This window comes from Gambusia affinis, linkage group LG18 (assembly GCF_019740435.1).
Source record: "Gambusia affinis linkage group LG18, SWU_Gaff_1.0, whole genome shotgun sequence".
NCBI classification, from domain to species: Eukaryota; Metazoa; Chordata; class Actinopteri; order Cyprinodontiformes; family Poeciliidae; genus Gambusia; species Gambusia affinis.
In genome coordinates this window covers 1,552,618-1,567,029 of record NC_057885.1, presented here as the reverse complement: position 1 = coordinate 1,567,029, position 14,412 = coordinate 1,552,618, and the positions used below count along the sequence as shown (strand labels likewise).

Sequence of the window (14,412 nt, the reverse complement as noted above, 5' to 3'; positions counted from 1 at the left end):
TACAGCTAAGTCCAAAATTATTCACAGTGATTTTGTTTTTATTTGACTAGCATATTTCCTGGGAGTAGAAGCTATATTAATGTTTTGAAGTGTTGATCTGTGGAGGGAGCTAAAAATTGTGGTGATGGTAAGGAGACCTTCCGGACTCAACAACTTGGATAAATAATATTCCATGAGTCATTTTTTAAAAAAGCATAATTTAAAAACTTTTTTTTTTTAAATCTTAGAATATTCCATAGATTAAATCTGTAAGATTAAAAATGACTATATTTCCATTGCTTTGTCAGTGTTTGGAGGATGAGTACAAACTCCTTTGTAGAATAAAAAATATTTTACTAGTTGCTTGACTCCATTAAAATTTTTTATTGAGTTAATTGCAGGGTCTATAATTAATCGAAATTAATCATATTTTAATTTAAAAAATCCTACAAGCAAAAATCCCTATATTGACATTTTCAATTCAAAAACCTTGTTTGCTGCAAAGTGTTAAATAAATAGATATTTTAGCTCAACGTCAAAGATATTTCTAGTTTTTAATCTGTTGTTTTTCACCATCAGATTGGTGAAAAGTGTTATTCTTGGCTTTCACCTTTCCAGAGCTGATCTTTCATAGAGCTTCTTTAGAAAGGTCATCCTGTGGATGCTGACATGAGCATTGAGGATGTCTGTGCTGCTGCTATATGTTGAGATACTACGTAGGCTTGAGTAGCTTTGCTGGTAGGCTAACTTCTTGTAGCAGAACTAAAAACATAACCACATTAAATCTTGCAGTGGTGTTCACAGTTTATATGGTAGTGTGCAAAGGTTTTGAGTCATTCTTTGTTTCTTTAGTTTTCACTTCAAAGAGTCAGACTGTCTTGTAACATTTGCTCTTCTAATAATTTACAGTATTTCTTTTGGTATTGACTGGTTTGTCACTCATTTCTGTACTGGACATAATCAGTGGCAGTGGCAGTTCTAAGGAAGTAATTTCATTCCTTTTTGGACAGAATAACCTGAATGATGTGGAGATCTTGGCCCTGATGATTGCAACTCTCTGCCATGACTTGGACCACAGGGGAGTCAACAACTCCTACATACAGAGGTACAGTAGGAAGTCAGAAAGGGGAGATGGAGGCTATACATGTAATCAGTGGATTTACAGTGCAGGTGACTGCTATGTCACCATTGTCCAGGAGTGATCACCCACTGGCCCAGCTGTACTGTCACTCTACCATGGAGCATCACCACTTTGACCAGTGCCTCATGATCCTCAATAGCCCTGTACGTATACTACATAAACAAACACAATATTCAGTCCAACATCTTATTTGTATAGCATGACTAATGCATAAAACCTGAAATATTCAAATCTGCTCACATTTATATAAATGTACATAAATTACAACCACAGAAAAAGGCCACGACCTTCAAAAAGCAACTCTGTTTGTGACACAGAGTAAGCTTGAGAATAGTTCTGGTTTAGATTGAGAAATACCTAATTAATACCAAAATACCACATTCATAATGTAACAGGTGAATGTGCAGCAATAGGATTTGTGTGCTGGGTCGTTTTTTATAAAGAGCCTTGAGATGAGCTGCATTGTGAATTGATGACTAGTAAACTGTATTGAAACTGAATTGTTTGTGTGAGCTTGTGTATCATAAGGTATGAGTGGAGTTCTTACTTGCTCACTGGTCTCATATGGATGATGAAATGGGGACTTTATATTTACTATTGACTGAGTCATAATGTGTCAGAATGTGCATTTAGTCAAAAACAATTGGAGTCAGCTAGATCTAAATCAAGCTTGATTCTAAACGGTAAAGATGAAAAATATCTATCCCAAATACATTGACTGACTGCTAACCGTGCTGAAGGGGTAAAATGAAATTCAAACTTTCAGTAAAAACATCAATCTTTATTTTTTCTGCCAAGGTGAGACATACCTTCTAGGGGAAGGCATTACCGTAATCTTATTATTTATTATTTATTGTGATAAATTTGTTATCATAAGAATTTTCATGTATTGTGGTCATGATAAATTCCAATTACATTTACAATAGAGGCCACCGATCATAATCAGCCGATTTCCGTTAAAAAGTGTATGATGGGAGATCGCTGATCACTGTTTCTTGTTACCGATCACCAAAATCAATCACGTTTATCTGACTTCGCAGCCTGCGTGTGCAGCTCATCTCCTTTTTCCTTCACACTGCACAAGCACAGGGCAACAAATCCTAAGCGATGTGGTGTGGAACTTTAACGGTCTGAGAGTGAATGGGGACGTTTGCATGTTGTGGTAGAAATCTACCTCGAGAGTGAAGCACGTCACAATGCATCAACACAATCTAATATGGCATTTCAAAAACAAATAGTTGACGGAGTTTGGCTACATCGAGGCTCACTGCAGGGAAAAAAAGACATCCGGATCAGCCAGCCAGCAGGTAAAGCAGCGTACAACTACCAACACTCACCTGGATTAGCATCACGGTCAGAAAGCTAAACAAGATAAGATTTATTTGTCATAGTCATCAACAGATTACAACAAGATTGAGACCGTGCTTGACTCGAGTTAAAGTGCAGGTTATATACACATACACAACACACAATATAAATATACATACATAAAAAGATGAAGAAACAAACAGCACAAAACAAGAAATAAATAGACATCAGAAGATGGTTGCAGCACCTGGAGGTGTCTCAGAGTGAACAGAATTTACATTTTTAACAGAGTGATGTCAAGAGCAGAAGTTCTTATGCCTTTGAATTTAGTGCCATGATTGCCATCGGGTAGAAACTGTTTTTTTAGGTGATTTGTTGTGGTTTTTACTGCTCTGTATCTCTTGCCTGATGGCAGCAGCTGGAAGAGACCATGGCCAGGGTGTGAAGAGTCATTTAAAATGTCCAGAACTTTCTTGCGGAGCCTGGAAGTGTAAATCTGTTCCATGGTGGGGAGGGGGCAGCCTATGGTTCTCTCTGCTGCCCTGACATCCCTCTGGAGTGCCTTCTTGTCTGAGGATGTACGTGAGCACACTCTCTATGGAGCAGTGATAGAAGGCCTGCAGCAGGTCTGAGGGGAGACAGTTCTTCTGGAGGATTCTCAGAAAGTTCAGTCTCTGCTGTGCTTCTTCAGCAGCTCCTTGGTGTTGGTGCTCCAGGTTAGCTTGTCCTCCAACTCCATGTCCAGAAACCTGAACACTGGGACCTTCTCCACACAGGTCCCACTGATGGTGAGAGGCTGAATGTCCGTTTTGTTCTTCCTGAAGTCGATCACCAGCTTCTTTGTTTTGGAGATGTAGAGGAGCAGGTTATTGACTTTGCACCACTCTGACAGCCGCTTCACCTCATAACCCAAAAAGTAGTTCAAGTCAACGAGCTGACGGTGTAAGACGCTGGTTCTGCTCCCGCTGTCGAACCGCCGCTGCTGGTAGTAATATTTCACAGACTTAACACCACTCAACCTCCACCCAACAGTGAACTCTCACACAGAACGTCTGCTCTAAGCTGCAGCAATGTCACTTAAAAAACAAACAAAATATATACACAGTACAGACCAAAAGTTTGGACACACTTTCTCATATGTAGCTAGATATATATATATAAATGAATAGATAAATATTATAATATGTATATTATCTCTAAATTAGGTGAATTTATTGCCAGATGATTTTTTCATTTCGACAGATAACATAGTATAATTTCTACCTAAAGTAAAAACTTAACAACCTTTCCAGGTGATGGGCAGAAATTGGTGATCACAACATCTTTTGAATTTTCTTTATGCTAAATATTTTATTAGTAAGGCAATTTTGCAAGGCTCAGTACAGCTTGATTCAGTTGCAGAAAAAATCAAGAGCCAGCTTCTGCAACTGAGGAGCGGACCTCCAGGGCCGCCACCAATCTCACAATGCACCCAACCCCTTTGGCCCCTCTCATAGGTGGTGGACCCATGGGAGGGGGGACCCATGTTTCCTCTTCAGGCTGAGCCTGGCCGGGCTCCATGGGTAAAAGCAAGGCCACCAGGCGCTCGCCATCTTGTCCATCATCAGAGTCTTCAGGCTGCACTTTGTCTGGTCCCTCTCCTAGGACCTGTCTGCCTTGGGTGACTCTACCAGGGGCATGAAGCCCCAGACAGCAGAGCTCCCAGGATCATTGGGGCACTCAAACCCCTCCACCACGATAGGTTTAGGGTGGCACCCCAAGGAGAGGATTAACACTTACATAACCATTTTTGGAGCATGGATCTTGGAAGAAGCTACACAGGGAGGACTGATGCTGATGACTAGTGATTCATCCTCAACCAAACTGGAGTTAATATATACAAAAAAGTCAATAAAGGATTAAAACATGCTGCAAAATGCAAATGAGAAGGCAAAACAACTGGAAAAATGACAACAAAAATTATATCTAGTATTAGTGTGGAATAATGCTATCAACATGAAAAAACATTTTACAGTTTTTCATAGAAAAAAGAATCTGAATCAGAAAAGTTGATAAATCTGACATATATTTATGTAAACATACTCCAGAATATTACGGCTCTGTTCAAATTAACCAAGAATTTGACTCAATGTTCATCAGTGTTAGCTAAATATGCTAACACTGAGCAATGTGTAGAATGTGACATCTGTCATGCAGGTTGGTCTCAACACAAAATAATAGTTATATAAACCATCTCAGAAAAAAATTACTTACCAAGCGCACTGAACAAGTCAGACATGTGAAAAGCAAATTGTTCTGAAATGACTTGGATTCTGTTGCGTCGCTTCAGTGGGAACCTGTGACTCTGGGGGCGGAGTCAGTGAATGAACTCTTTTAGTGTTATAGCTGCTGTAGGAGTTTAGCTTAAGAAGTCAAGAGTTATTGATTCCATTTTAACACCTTTAGATTTGGACACCTAAAACAGAGCTGTTTTATTGAGCCTACTTTTGAGGTAATTTCGCAATAAATGACTTTCAATTTTATATTTGTTCCTTGGGTTTTTGAGTTGCTTGCTCCCCTTTGTGTCTAAGACTGGGGGTTGGAACCACACTGGTCACAAACATCTGTGCTGCTGCAGCATATTTAATATTGAAATACTATTTTAGGATGGAATAACTTTGCTGAGAGGCTAACTCCTTTTAGCAGAATGTGAACTGAACAACAGTATGTTGTAGTATCCCATATCATTTTTTGAAGCAGAAATTAACCTCTGGTAGGCCAAGAGAAGTTGCTTTTTGTCTATTGCTGTTGATAGCGGACCTTGCATTTGTGTGAAATTTACGCCTGTACCAGAAACACGCGAACGCAGAAGTTCTGGCTCAGGACTCTTGTATGTAAAAAAGAAAAAAAATACGATTAATTGCATTAAAACTTCTGGTAGTTTGCCAACTGGGTTCCTGGGGGCTATCTGTATGTATAGAGCTATTCTTAGAGACACATTGCAAAGTGACGTCATGCGTACAAAATTGCTCAGCCTAGGTTTCAAATAAATGCTAGCCAACAATGATTATCTTTGGGTTTGGCTGCCAAGTTGTCAACATAACATTGTAAATCTTAAATACATGCATGATACTGCATCTAAAAGAAAAAGGTTGCAGTGCTTTGCTACTAATTGTCAACATTATAATATATATCAGTTTAAGTCCAGACTGAAAACAAATATTCTCCCTAGCCTTTAACACAAATTACCGTATTTTCCGCAGTATAAGGCGCACCTAAAAACCTTCAATTTTCTCAAAAGTCCGGTGCGCCTTATGTATGGACCAATATTGAGCAACAACAGGTCTCGCAGCCGCCGACTTCATTTTACCCCGTAGAAGAGGAAGAACTCCAGCCTCTAGATATCGGTGTCACAGGGCATTCAAAGCTAGACTGTGAACTGCATGGGAACAATGGATGACAGAAGGCGAACACACGTTCACCACGATGGGGAGACAGAGCCGACGACATACGCCACAATCTGCCAGTGGATCGTAAATGCCTGGGTTGATATGTCATTCTCAACTGTGGTCCGAGCTTTCAGGAAGGCAGGAATTGTTACTGAACTGCTGGACAACTGCAGCGACACTGACTCCATTAATGACGACTTTGACGAGACGAGACGGGCATGTTGGACGTCGTATTCGCCCAACTGTTTAATTCAGACATCGAAGAAGACGAATTCGAGGGATTCGTGGATGAGGAATAAATTAATAAAATGAGCTTTACATGTTTATTTTGTGTGTTTACAGCTGAACAAGGTTGGTCATATTGTGAATGTGGACATTAACATTTGAACAATGTTGACTTATTGATATATTGTTATTGCTTTGCACTATTTAGAGTGTTACTATATAGTGATTGCACTAACGTTTGATTTACCGTAACAGTATCAGACTGTTTTTTACGTGTTTATTGAATCGAGGAAAAGTTCCCCTCCACTATGTGAGATAAATGTTGCACTACATGTTACCACGTCACTGACTTTACCTCAGGGAAAATGATAAAACAGCTGTTTATTAATAGATTACAAACCAGCGTCCCAAAATGAATAAAGTTTGACTGACCTATCTGACTGTTTTGTTGACATTCCCTTTAGCGCAGCTCCATTTAATGGATGCATAACGTAACCCCAGCTTCTACTGTAGCATCTATTCTATGTGCCTTATAATGTGGTCCGCCTTATATATGAAAAAAGTTTTAAAATGGGCCATTCATTGAAGGTGCGCCTTATAATGCCGAAAATATGGTAAAGAAAAAAGGGAAAGGTGTGTTGGAATTTTTCTGCCATAAACAAAGAGTGCATATTTTCAGTCTGAAAGCAGGATTTCACGTGTTTTGTTCTCAAAACTTGTAACACTTTTGCTTACATTTATATTTTGAAAGCAGGACTTCTTTCTTCTCAAAACTTAACGCTTGTACTCCAAACTTCTCCTCGCACTCGCGTCCTTGTGAAACGTCGACAGCAGCCCAAGAACTTTTCTGATTCTAAGCATGCATCCAGGGAAGAACGCTCAAAGTACCTGCCAATTTTATCAAGGATGCATCGATGCATCCTTCTGCTGTCTTAACCCAGCAAGATATCCCACAATGCATTGCGCCACAAACAACAGAAGTCCATAACTGTAAGTGTTTTCATATTTAAAATTCAATTGAATCTAAAATTTTTTTTAAATAGAAATATGGTTGTTGTTGGTTAAAATTGTGTGTAACTCTGTATTTGTCTTTAGTTCATTAGACTTTTCACTTTAGCCAAATGTTAGACCATTTACTTAGCCATTACCACTTCATTCAGAAAAAATAGATCTGATTGAGTATCAACACTGAAACAGTGGGAAGTGAAAAAAAGACTTTTACAATTCTTTGTATTATTATTTAAGGGACAAACGAGGAAACCCGAGCACTAAATGAGTGCCAACGAATCCCTTTTTACTGGAAAAAGAAATACTTCAAAAAGTGGATGGCAGTGAGTATTCTTAGCTTTTATTTTTAAATATAAAGGGGGAAAAATAAAATCAACTGGTTGCTATTTGTTATGTTTTACGATTTCATTTTACTCAGTTTGTGTCACATTAACTGGGCTTTAGTATATCGAATACAAAGTAGGCCACCTATGATCTTCCTGAGTTTCATTTTTGTGTAGTTTGCTGCACTTTGTTCTGTTTCTTTGACACTTTTTATAATTTAAAAAAATTTTGAAATCTTTCAAACTTAATTTACTCAAACATTTAGCCTAGTTTGAGATGTTGACAAGGTCTATATGTTAATAATTTTTTTAGATTGTTTTAATTATTTTACATCAATTATTATTGTACTTTAAATCACATTGGTTAACTTTGTTTTTAAGTGCTTTATAAATAAAGTATGGGGGATTTATCTGTGTTTTACTAACAGAAAATGCTTAATCAATTTGATTTTGTTCCTAAGCTTTTTAGGATCTTAGGGATCCTCTAGTGCGGCGGTTTTCAAAGTGTGAGGCGCGCCTCCCCTGGGGGGCGCCAGAGCACTTTAGGGGAGGCGCGGTGCGAGGGAAAAAGTAAACCGGAAAAGCTATCTGCTTGCTGTCTACTGATGTGAGAGAAACGTCTTTTATGCACACGATCAACTATGTGTATTTAGGAGAAAGTTGGTACTGTGGGGTGCGCGTGTGGAGCGGGGATCAGTGGAAATGTTTCCCACCTTAGAGGATGTTTTGGCCAGTGATGTCAGTAACGTTACTGACGTCGGACCACTTTTTTCAGTAACCAGTAATCTAACGCGTTGCTATTTCAAATCCAGTAGTCAGACTACAGTTACTTATCAAAATCATTTTTGCGTTACTGCGTTACTATCTTCTTTTGTAATTTAATCGTATTTCCTCTACTCGTCTTGTCGAGTGACCGACGTCTCTATGCGACAGAAATGTAAACAATGGAGGGAGATGCGCATTTTGTTGGTGGAAAAACTGGAACTATTTTCAGTTTCTGTCGACAAGTCCGATTATTATGAACGGCTTTGGGCTTTTTTTTTTTTTTAAGTCGCTTGAAAATTTTACGAGTTGCTGGTTGCGCCTTTTTGGGCTCGTTTTTGAACGTGAAGTTGCTCATTTGGGGTTGGAAATAAGCAGAAACTCAATAAATCCCAGAATTTGTCCATCATTAAGGTAGTTTTACTCAGTCTCTCCTTGTTCATCATTTTCCGGATGATCCGTCCCGCTGTGTCTTTGTTAATGTCAAGTTAATGTATTACCTCTGAAAGACGTCGAGCTTCGCGTTGCGCTCCAGAAAACTGCAAACATCGAAACCAATATGAACAGCGCAATAAACGTGAAAACAGCCACGAATAAACGTGTCTGTAGTTGGCAATAATTATAATGGCAACTTAACGCCATTATAATTATTAATATTAAGATAAGTGTCACAAATCTGTGCAACCATCTGAGCTGTGCTGCAGGAGGAGCTCTGTGCGCTGCGCTGACACCAAACGCAGGGCCGTAACGCAGAATCTGGAGGCTGGGGGGGGGGGAGCTTTAAAATCCTTCTTAGAGTTTTCCAGACAACAGTGGACCACACAAATTACTCATGTTTTTTATTTTTTGTACAATCTCCTCTTCAGTTCAACCTTATCAGTGGAGACACATTGTTGATGTTACCATTATAAAATAGCTGACAATTAAGAATTGGCAAAGATCAATGTTATTTTCACAGGAGGCAGAGCGTTGTTGTTAGCAGCTGCTGAAAGTAACTAAGAAGTTACTTTTAGTGTAACTTAGTTACTTTCCAAATCAAGTAGTCAGTAATATAACTAAGTTACGTTTTCAAGGAGTAATCAGTAGTCCGATTAAAGTTACTTTTTCAAAGTAACTATAATCGGGGCTGAAGGTGGGAGTTTTTGCAACTGAACTGTGACATGGAGCTCATGTCACAGTTCGGGGGTTGTGCTCCTTGGAAGGGGGCTCACCCTTTCATACTTCGAAAACCCCTGCTCTAGTGGAAGAGGATCTGGAACTCTGACTGCTGCCCCCTGGCAGTGGTACAGTGTAACGGATGTGGCACAGTTACTAACCAGGCCTCTGTCTCTGGTCACAGTAGGGTGGCATGAGCAGAGGGGAAGAAAAGAGCCAGGTCCACTGAGGCTGTCCTTGAATTTTGGAGGAGAAACATAGGGAGGCAGTCGCAAGAGAGGAAAAAAGAGAGAGGGCTGCTACAGGAAGGACTGAGAAATATCGCACATTATTTGAGAAGCTAGTTAACAAATTTTAGATAAAAACTCACTACAGGGGTGTGCTCCGGTGGCGTAGAGGGTAGCGCACCCCACGTTTGGAGGCCCTCAGTCCTCAACGTGGCCGTCGCGGGCTCGATTCCCGGACCTGACGACATTTGCCGCATGTCTTCCCCTCTCTCCTTCCCCCTTTCCTGTCAGGCTACTGTTGAATAAGGGACACCAGAGCCCACAAAAAGACCCCCTGGTGGGAAAAAACCCCCAAAAAACTCACTACATACAAGAATTGTATTCGGTGTATATGTTTAATTATGTTCAACTGTCTTTAAATTCCTTTAACAATCAAAATCAGATAGATTTAATATTTGAACTATATACACTATCATACAGAATTGTATTGCAAAACAGAAAAGGCTTAAATGTAATCATGTTCCTTGAGAAAAGCAGTTAGTGCTGCAGGGTCTGGCTCAAATGCGGTTGCCAGATAATTCGTCTTCTGCTTTTGTATAAATGTCTCCCTCTCCACCGTCCTCTTCTGAACCTTCTTTCACATCATTTTCAGCCAGAATGCCATTTGCTGCTACACAGATGTTGTGTGGAATGAAGCATGCAGCAACAACTTTGGGAGCAAAGAGAGGCCGGATCTCAAGTGCCCAAAGAAAGATGGAGCACCACCGTGTCTTCAGCATTCCGAAGGTACGTCCTGTGATGGTTCTGGCCTTTGCAAGGTGCTGGTTATATTGTTGTTCTACTCTGCCTGTAAAGAAATATAAATAAAAAAAGCCCTAAGCCACAGAACTTTAGAATTCAGTTAGCTGTGAGGTTTTTAGATTTTAAAAAGAGACAACAAACATGTACTTACTGCCCACAGGCTGTCGATGTAGGAGCCATCATGGAGACTGGATGTTGCAGACACAGTTATCCACCATCTCCCAAAAGAAAGAAACCAGCTGGTGGGTAAAGGGCTTGCTAAAACATTGGGGACCTTCGCAGGATCATTGCATCTAGAAAATACCCATTTCCATCACAGATGCCCTGTAAGGCAATGGAAGGAAAAGGTTTCCTATTTATGTAGGACTTTTTCTGCTCAGCTGGAGGAAGAATCCTAATGTGGCATCCATCAACACCAACAGCTAAATGGAACACCTCATGTCCAGCAAGGCCTGCAAAACCGGCTCCCACATTCTCCAAATCTTCCTCCTTGGGGAAATGAATAAACTTGTGGAGGATAGTCATTATTTCATCAACTACATTGTGGACATTTCTGCAGACTATTAAGGTTGGCATCGAGAAGATGTTCACAGGGATCCTGAATGATACTCCACAGACTAACCAATAAATGGTCACAAGTATTTCTACTTCATGGCTCCATCCATGATCTTTTTCCAGAGTAAGAGATGAAATGGTAAATGCTGGTCCTAGAAAGTCTGAATGCTGGTTTTAAGTCGGCATCAGAAAAAAAACCATTCTGATGCCGGCGTATTATCACAATGGCATACCGATGTGCTTTTCTTTGTCCCTGTGAAAAAAATAGAGCATGTATGACCAACATGATATGGTAGATTCAAGAAAGTCCATTAATAGATAGATAGATAGATAGATAGATAGATAGATAGATAGATAGATGAATAGATAGATAGATAGATAGATAGATAGATAGATAGATAGATAGATAGATAGATAGATAGATAGATAGATAGATAGATAGATAGATAGATAGATAGATAGATAGATAGATAGATAGATAGGATAGATAGATAGATAGATAGATAGATAGATAGATAGATAGATAGATAGATAGATAGATAGATAGATAGATAGATAGATAGATAGATAGATAGATAGATAGATAGATAGATAGATAGATAGATAGATAGATAGATAGATAGATAGATAGATAGATAGATAGATAGATAGATAGATAGATAGATAGATAGATAGATAGATAGATAGATTGATTGATTTGGCCTAAAGCTTCATCTTGTCTAGAAGGTAAGGAAGCACCATATTAGGAAGGTGGTAAATCAGTACTTAGATTTAAGAGCAGATCCTATTATATATTTAATAAATCTGCTTAATAAATTGTAATCCAGATAACAAATACATTTCTTGTTTTAGTGTCTGCAACAAAACCCACTTTTGTATTGGTTGAGTTAAGAGTTTATAGAGTAGGACGTACCAACACGGTAAGGCAAGCCAAAAGGTAATGCCTCCTCTTCCTCTGTACTTTGGCTTCTCTTCCTCATATTCGCCACCTTCAGCTTCATAGCAATTGTTTACAACCTAAATTTGTAAACAAATGGCTTTACATTTTATTAATTGCAAAATGTTTGATACCTTGTTTAATTAGAAACAATTAGAATTATATTATGTTATCATATATGTAATTATGAAAATTAAATGATGTGTAATTATTAAGGGGAAAGTAGTTTATTATTATTATTATTATTATTATTATTATTATTATTATTATTATTAGGGTTCGTATCTGTTCCAATTGTCGTCCTTTTGCTCTCATACTCAGTAGTACTTTCTTCCAGCCGTACTTGCTAAGAATGTACTTACATTCTTGAGTATTGAGAAATGATCTTAGTCTCTGCTTGGACTCTGTGCTCACTTACTGGAACTGCCTTTTTGGCAGAGTCGTCTAGCAACCTCTCAGCCAACAGAATGAAGGTGTTGTGATGGGTGCGTTTGTTTCCTTCTAGTGGGTGAGCCAGTGTGGCTACTATCGATTGTAGCAGAAGCCTCAGCACTGCCAGATATTTTTGTTCATATCTTCGGACTATTGACCGTTGATATGAAGAAAAATCACCCGAGATAACAGATAGATAGATAGATAGATAGATAGATAGATAGATAGATAGATAGATAGATAGATAGATAGATAGATAGATAGATAGATAGATAGATAGATAGATAGATAGATAGATAGATAGATAGATAGATAGATAGATAGATAGATAGATAGATAGATAGATAGATAGATAGATAGACTTCTGAAATAAAGTTTAAAAAAAATTTAGTATATTTATATGGTTGACAGTCTTTATTTACAATATAGTAATATTGTATTCATAAAATGTAAACGGTAATATCTCCATCTTGTTTGATCAAATTTTCTCAATGTGACGACTGGGCAAAGAAATGAATCATTGACGTAACATCATTTTTTATGTCGACAGGTTCCACATAATTGTGTTATGTTAGCTGAAAGCAAAACAGATATAGCAATCTAATGTTATGACTTTATGTTTAACTAAGATAAAATGAATGATTTAACCCAAGATGTGCTGCAGAATTCGGTGTGCTTTTGTTCAGTAAAAAAACAAAAAAAACAAGGCATCCTACACATTAACTCTGACAGATCATCAGTATAGCAGGTGTTTAAATTAGCTGTATTCAAACTATTTAATAATGACAAATTAAACATTAAACCTGAAAACATTAAAATGTAATGGATCAAATGTTGTGTTCTTTGTGTGAGAAATATTTGTTGAATCCTGATAAACTAGTGGAGCGATTGTCAATCAGTTGCCATGGTAACAGGTCTGCATGCAGCTTACCCAACAGAGAGAGTGAGAACAAAGGAACATTCTAGTTTGGAGTTGTTCTTCAAAAGTTTTTGTTCTACTGCAGCAGCACAGCTGTGGATGGCAAGTAAAAGAATAGTCTTTTTGCACTCCAGGGTTGTGCTCCAAATTTCCGGATGTAAACAATAACATGCAATGTGTTTACACTCACACAGTTTTCTCTCTCCAGGGAAACCAGATCCTCAGTGGTCTCTCTTTGGCAGAGTACAAGACCACTCTGAAGATGATTGAGCAGGCAATACTGGCCACGGACCTCGCCCTGTATATGAAGTGGGTACCAAAGAAAACAATTCTAGACAGGCTAGAGGGAGGTGTGCTGGGTAATTTGGTCTAAAGCTAAAAATATTCACTCAGTCATCCAAAAAGCTTTTGCTCACCCCATATCAAGACACATTGAACAGTTTTAAAATCCCAACTTCATAAGAACAGATTGAGGACAGTCACTTCCTGTTCCAACATGGCTGAACAGCAGTGAACAAAACAAGGTCTATAAAGACAAGGACAGGGAAGTTAAATGCGGACAAACTTGAGATAAATTAGAGCAGAAACTGTGAGTCAAGAAAGGTCAAAATTCTGTCAACACTCCTAAAACCTGTGCAGAAGTTTTCCAGAAAAATTGAAGGTCTTGTATAAGGAGGCCTGACACCAATGGATTAGGTACAAAATGTCACTGATGTTTATATGTGTGTGAAGGCAAACCAGGAAATACCTTAAAACAATCTAGCATATGAAAGTTTGACAATATTAATTTCATTAATTGCAGTTGATGCACCAGTTTTAACTTTTTGTTTTCCATCTGCGTGTATTGTCAGAAGACGAGAAGAGTTCTTTGAGCTGACCAAGAACAACCAGTTTGTTTGGGAGGATGACCATCACAGGGAACTCCTCAGGTGAACAAAACCTTTGAAAGGAGTAAATAAACTATTTACAGCTGGAGGCGGCTAGTCTGGGATTAGTTTAGTTATTTCTTATATTGTACCACATTTAAGCCAGAAACATAGTACATTATGTTTAGGTTTTATGTAGAAATGCAGAAATAAAATCTGGATTAAAATTTGTGCATTTGTATTTTACCCTTTTTTTCTGACACACCCAATTAAAAATTTAGGTCAAATATTGGATCAAATATTCTTCAAGTTATGTTTCTACCATCATTTGACAGTGTGGTTAAGG

General features: G+C 38.4%; 1 protein-coding gene across 2 annotated transcripts in view; it reads left to right on the top strand.

Moving 5' to 3' along the window:
- The window catches only part of pde5ab (phosphodiesterase 5A, cGMP-specific, b), a 125,655-nt gene that overhangs the window by 99,797 nt on the left and 11,446 nt on the right, over positions 1–14,412 (top strand). For both annotated transcript variants that reach the window (XM_044097139.1, XM_044097138.1), the window contains exons 15-18: positions 990–1,084; positions 1,176–1,263; positions 13,409–13,509; positions 14,052–14,129. In XM_044097139.1, the coding sequence (XP_043953074.1) occupies positions 990–1,084; positions 1,176–1,263; positions 13,409–13,509; positions 14,052–14,129 (362 nt within the window). The remainder of the gene's footprint in view (positions 1–989; positions 1,085–1,175; positions 1,264–13,408; positions 13,510–14,051; positions 14,130–14,412) is intronic.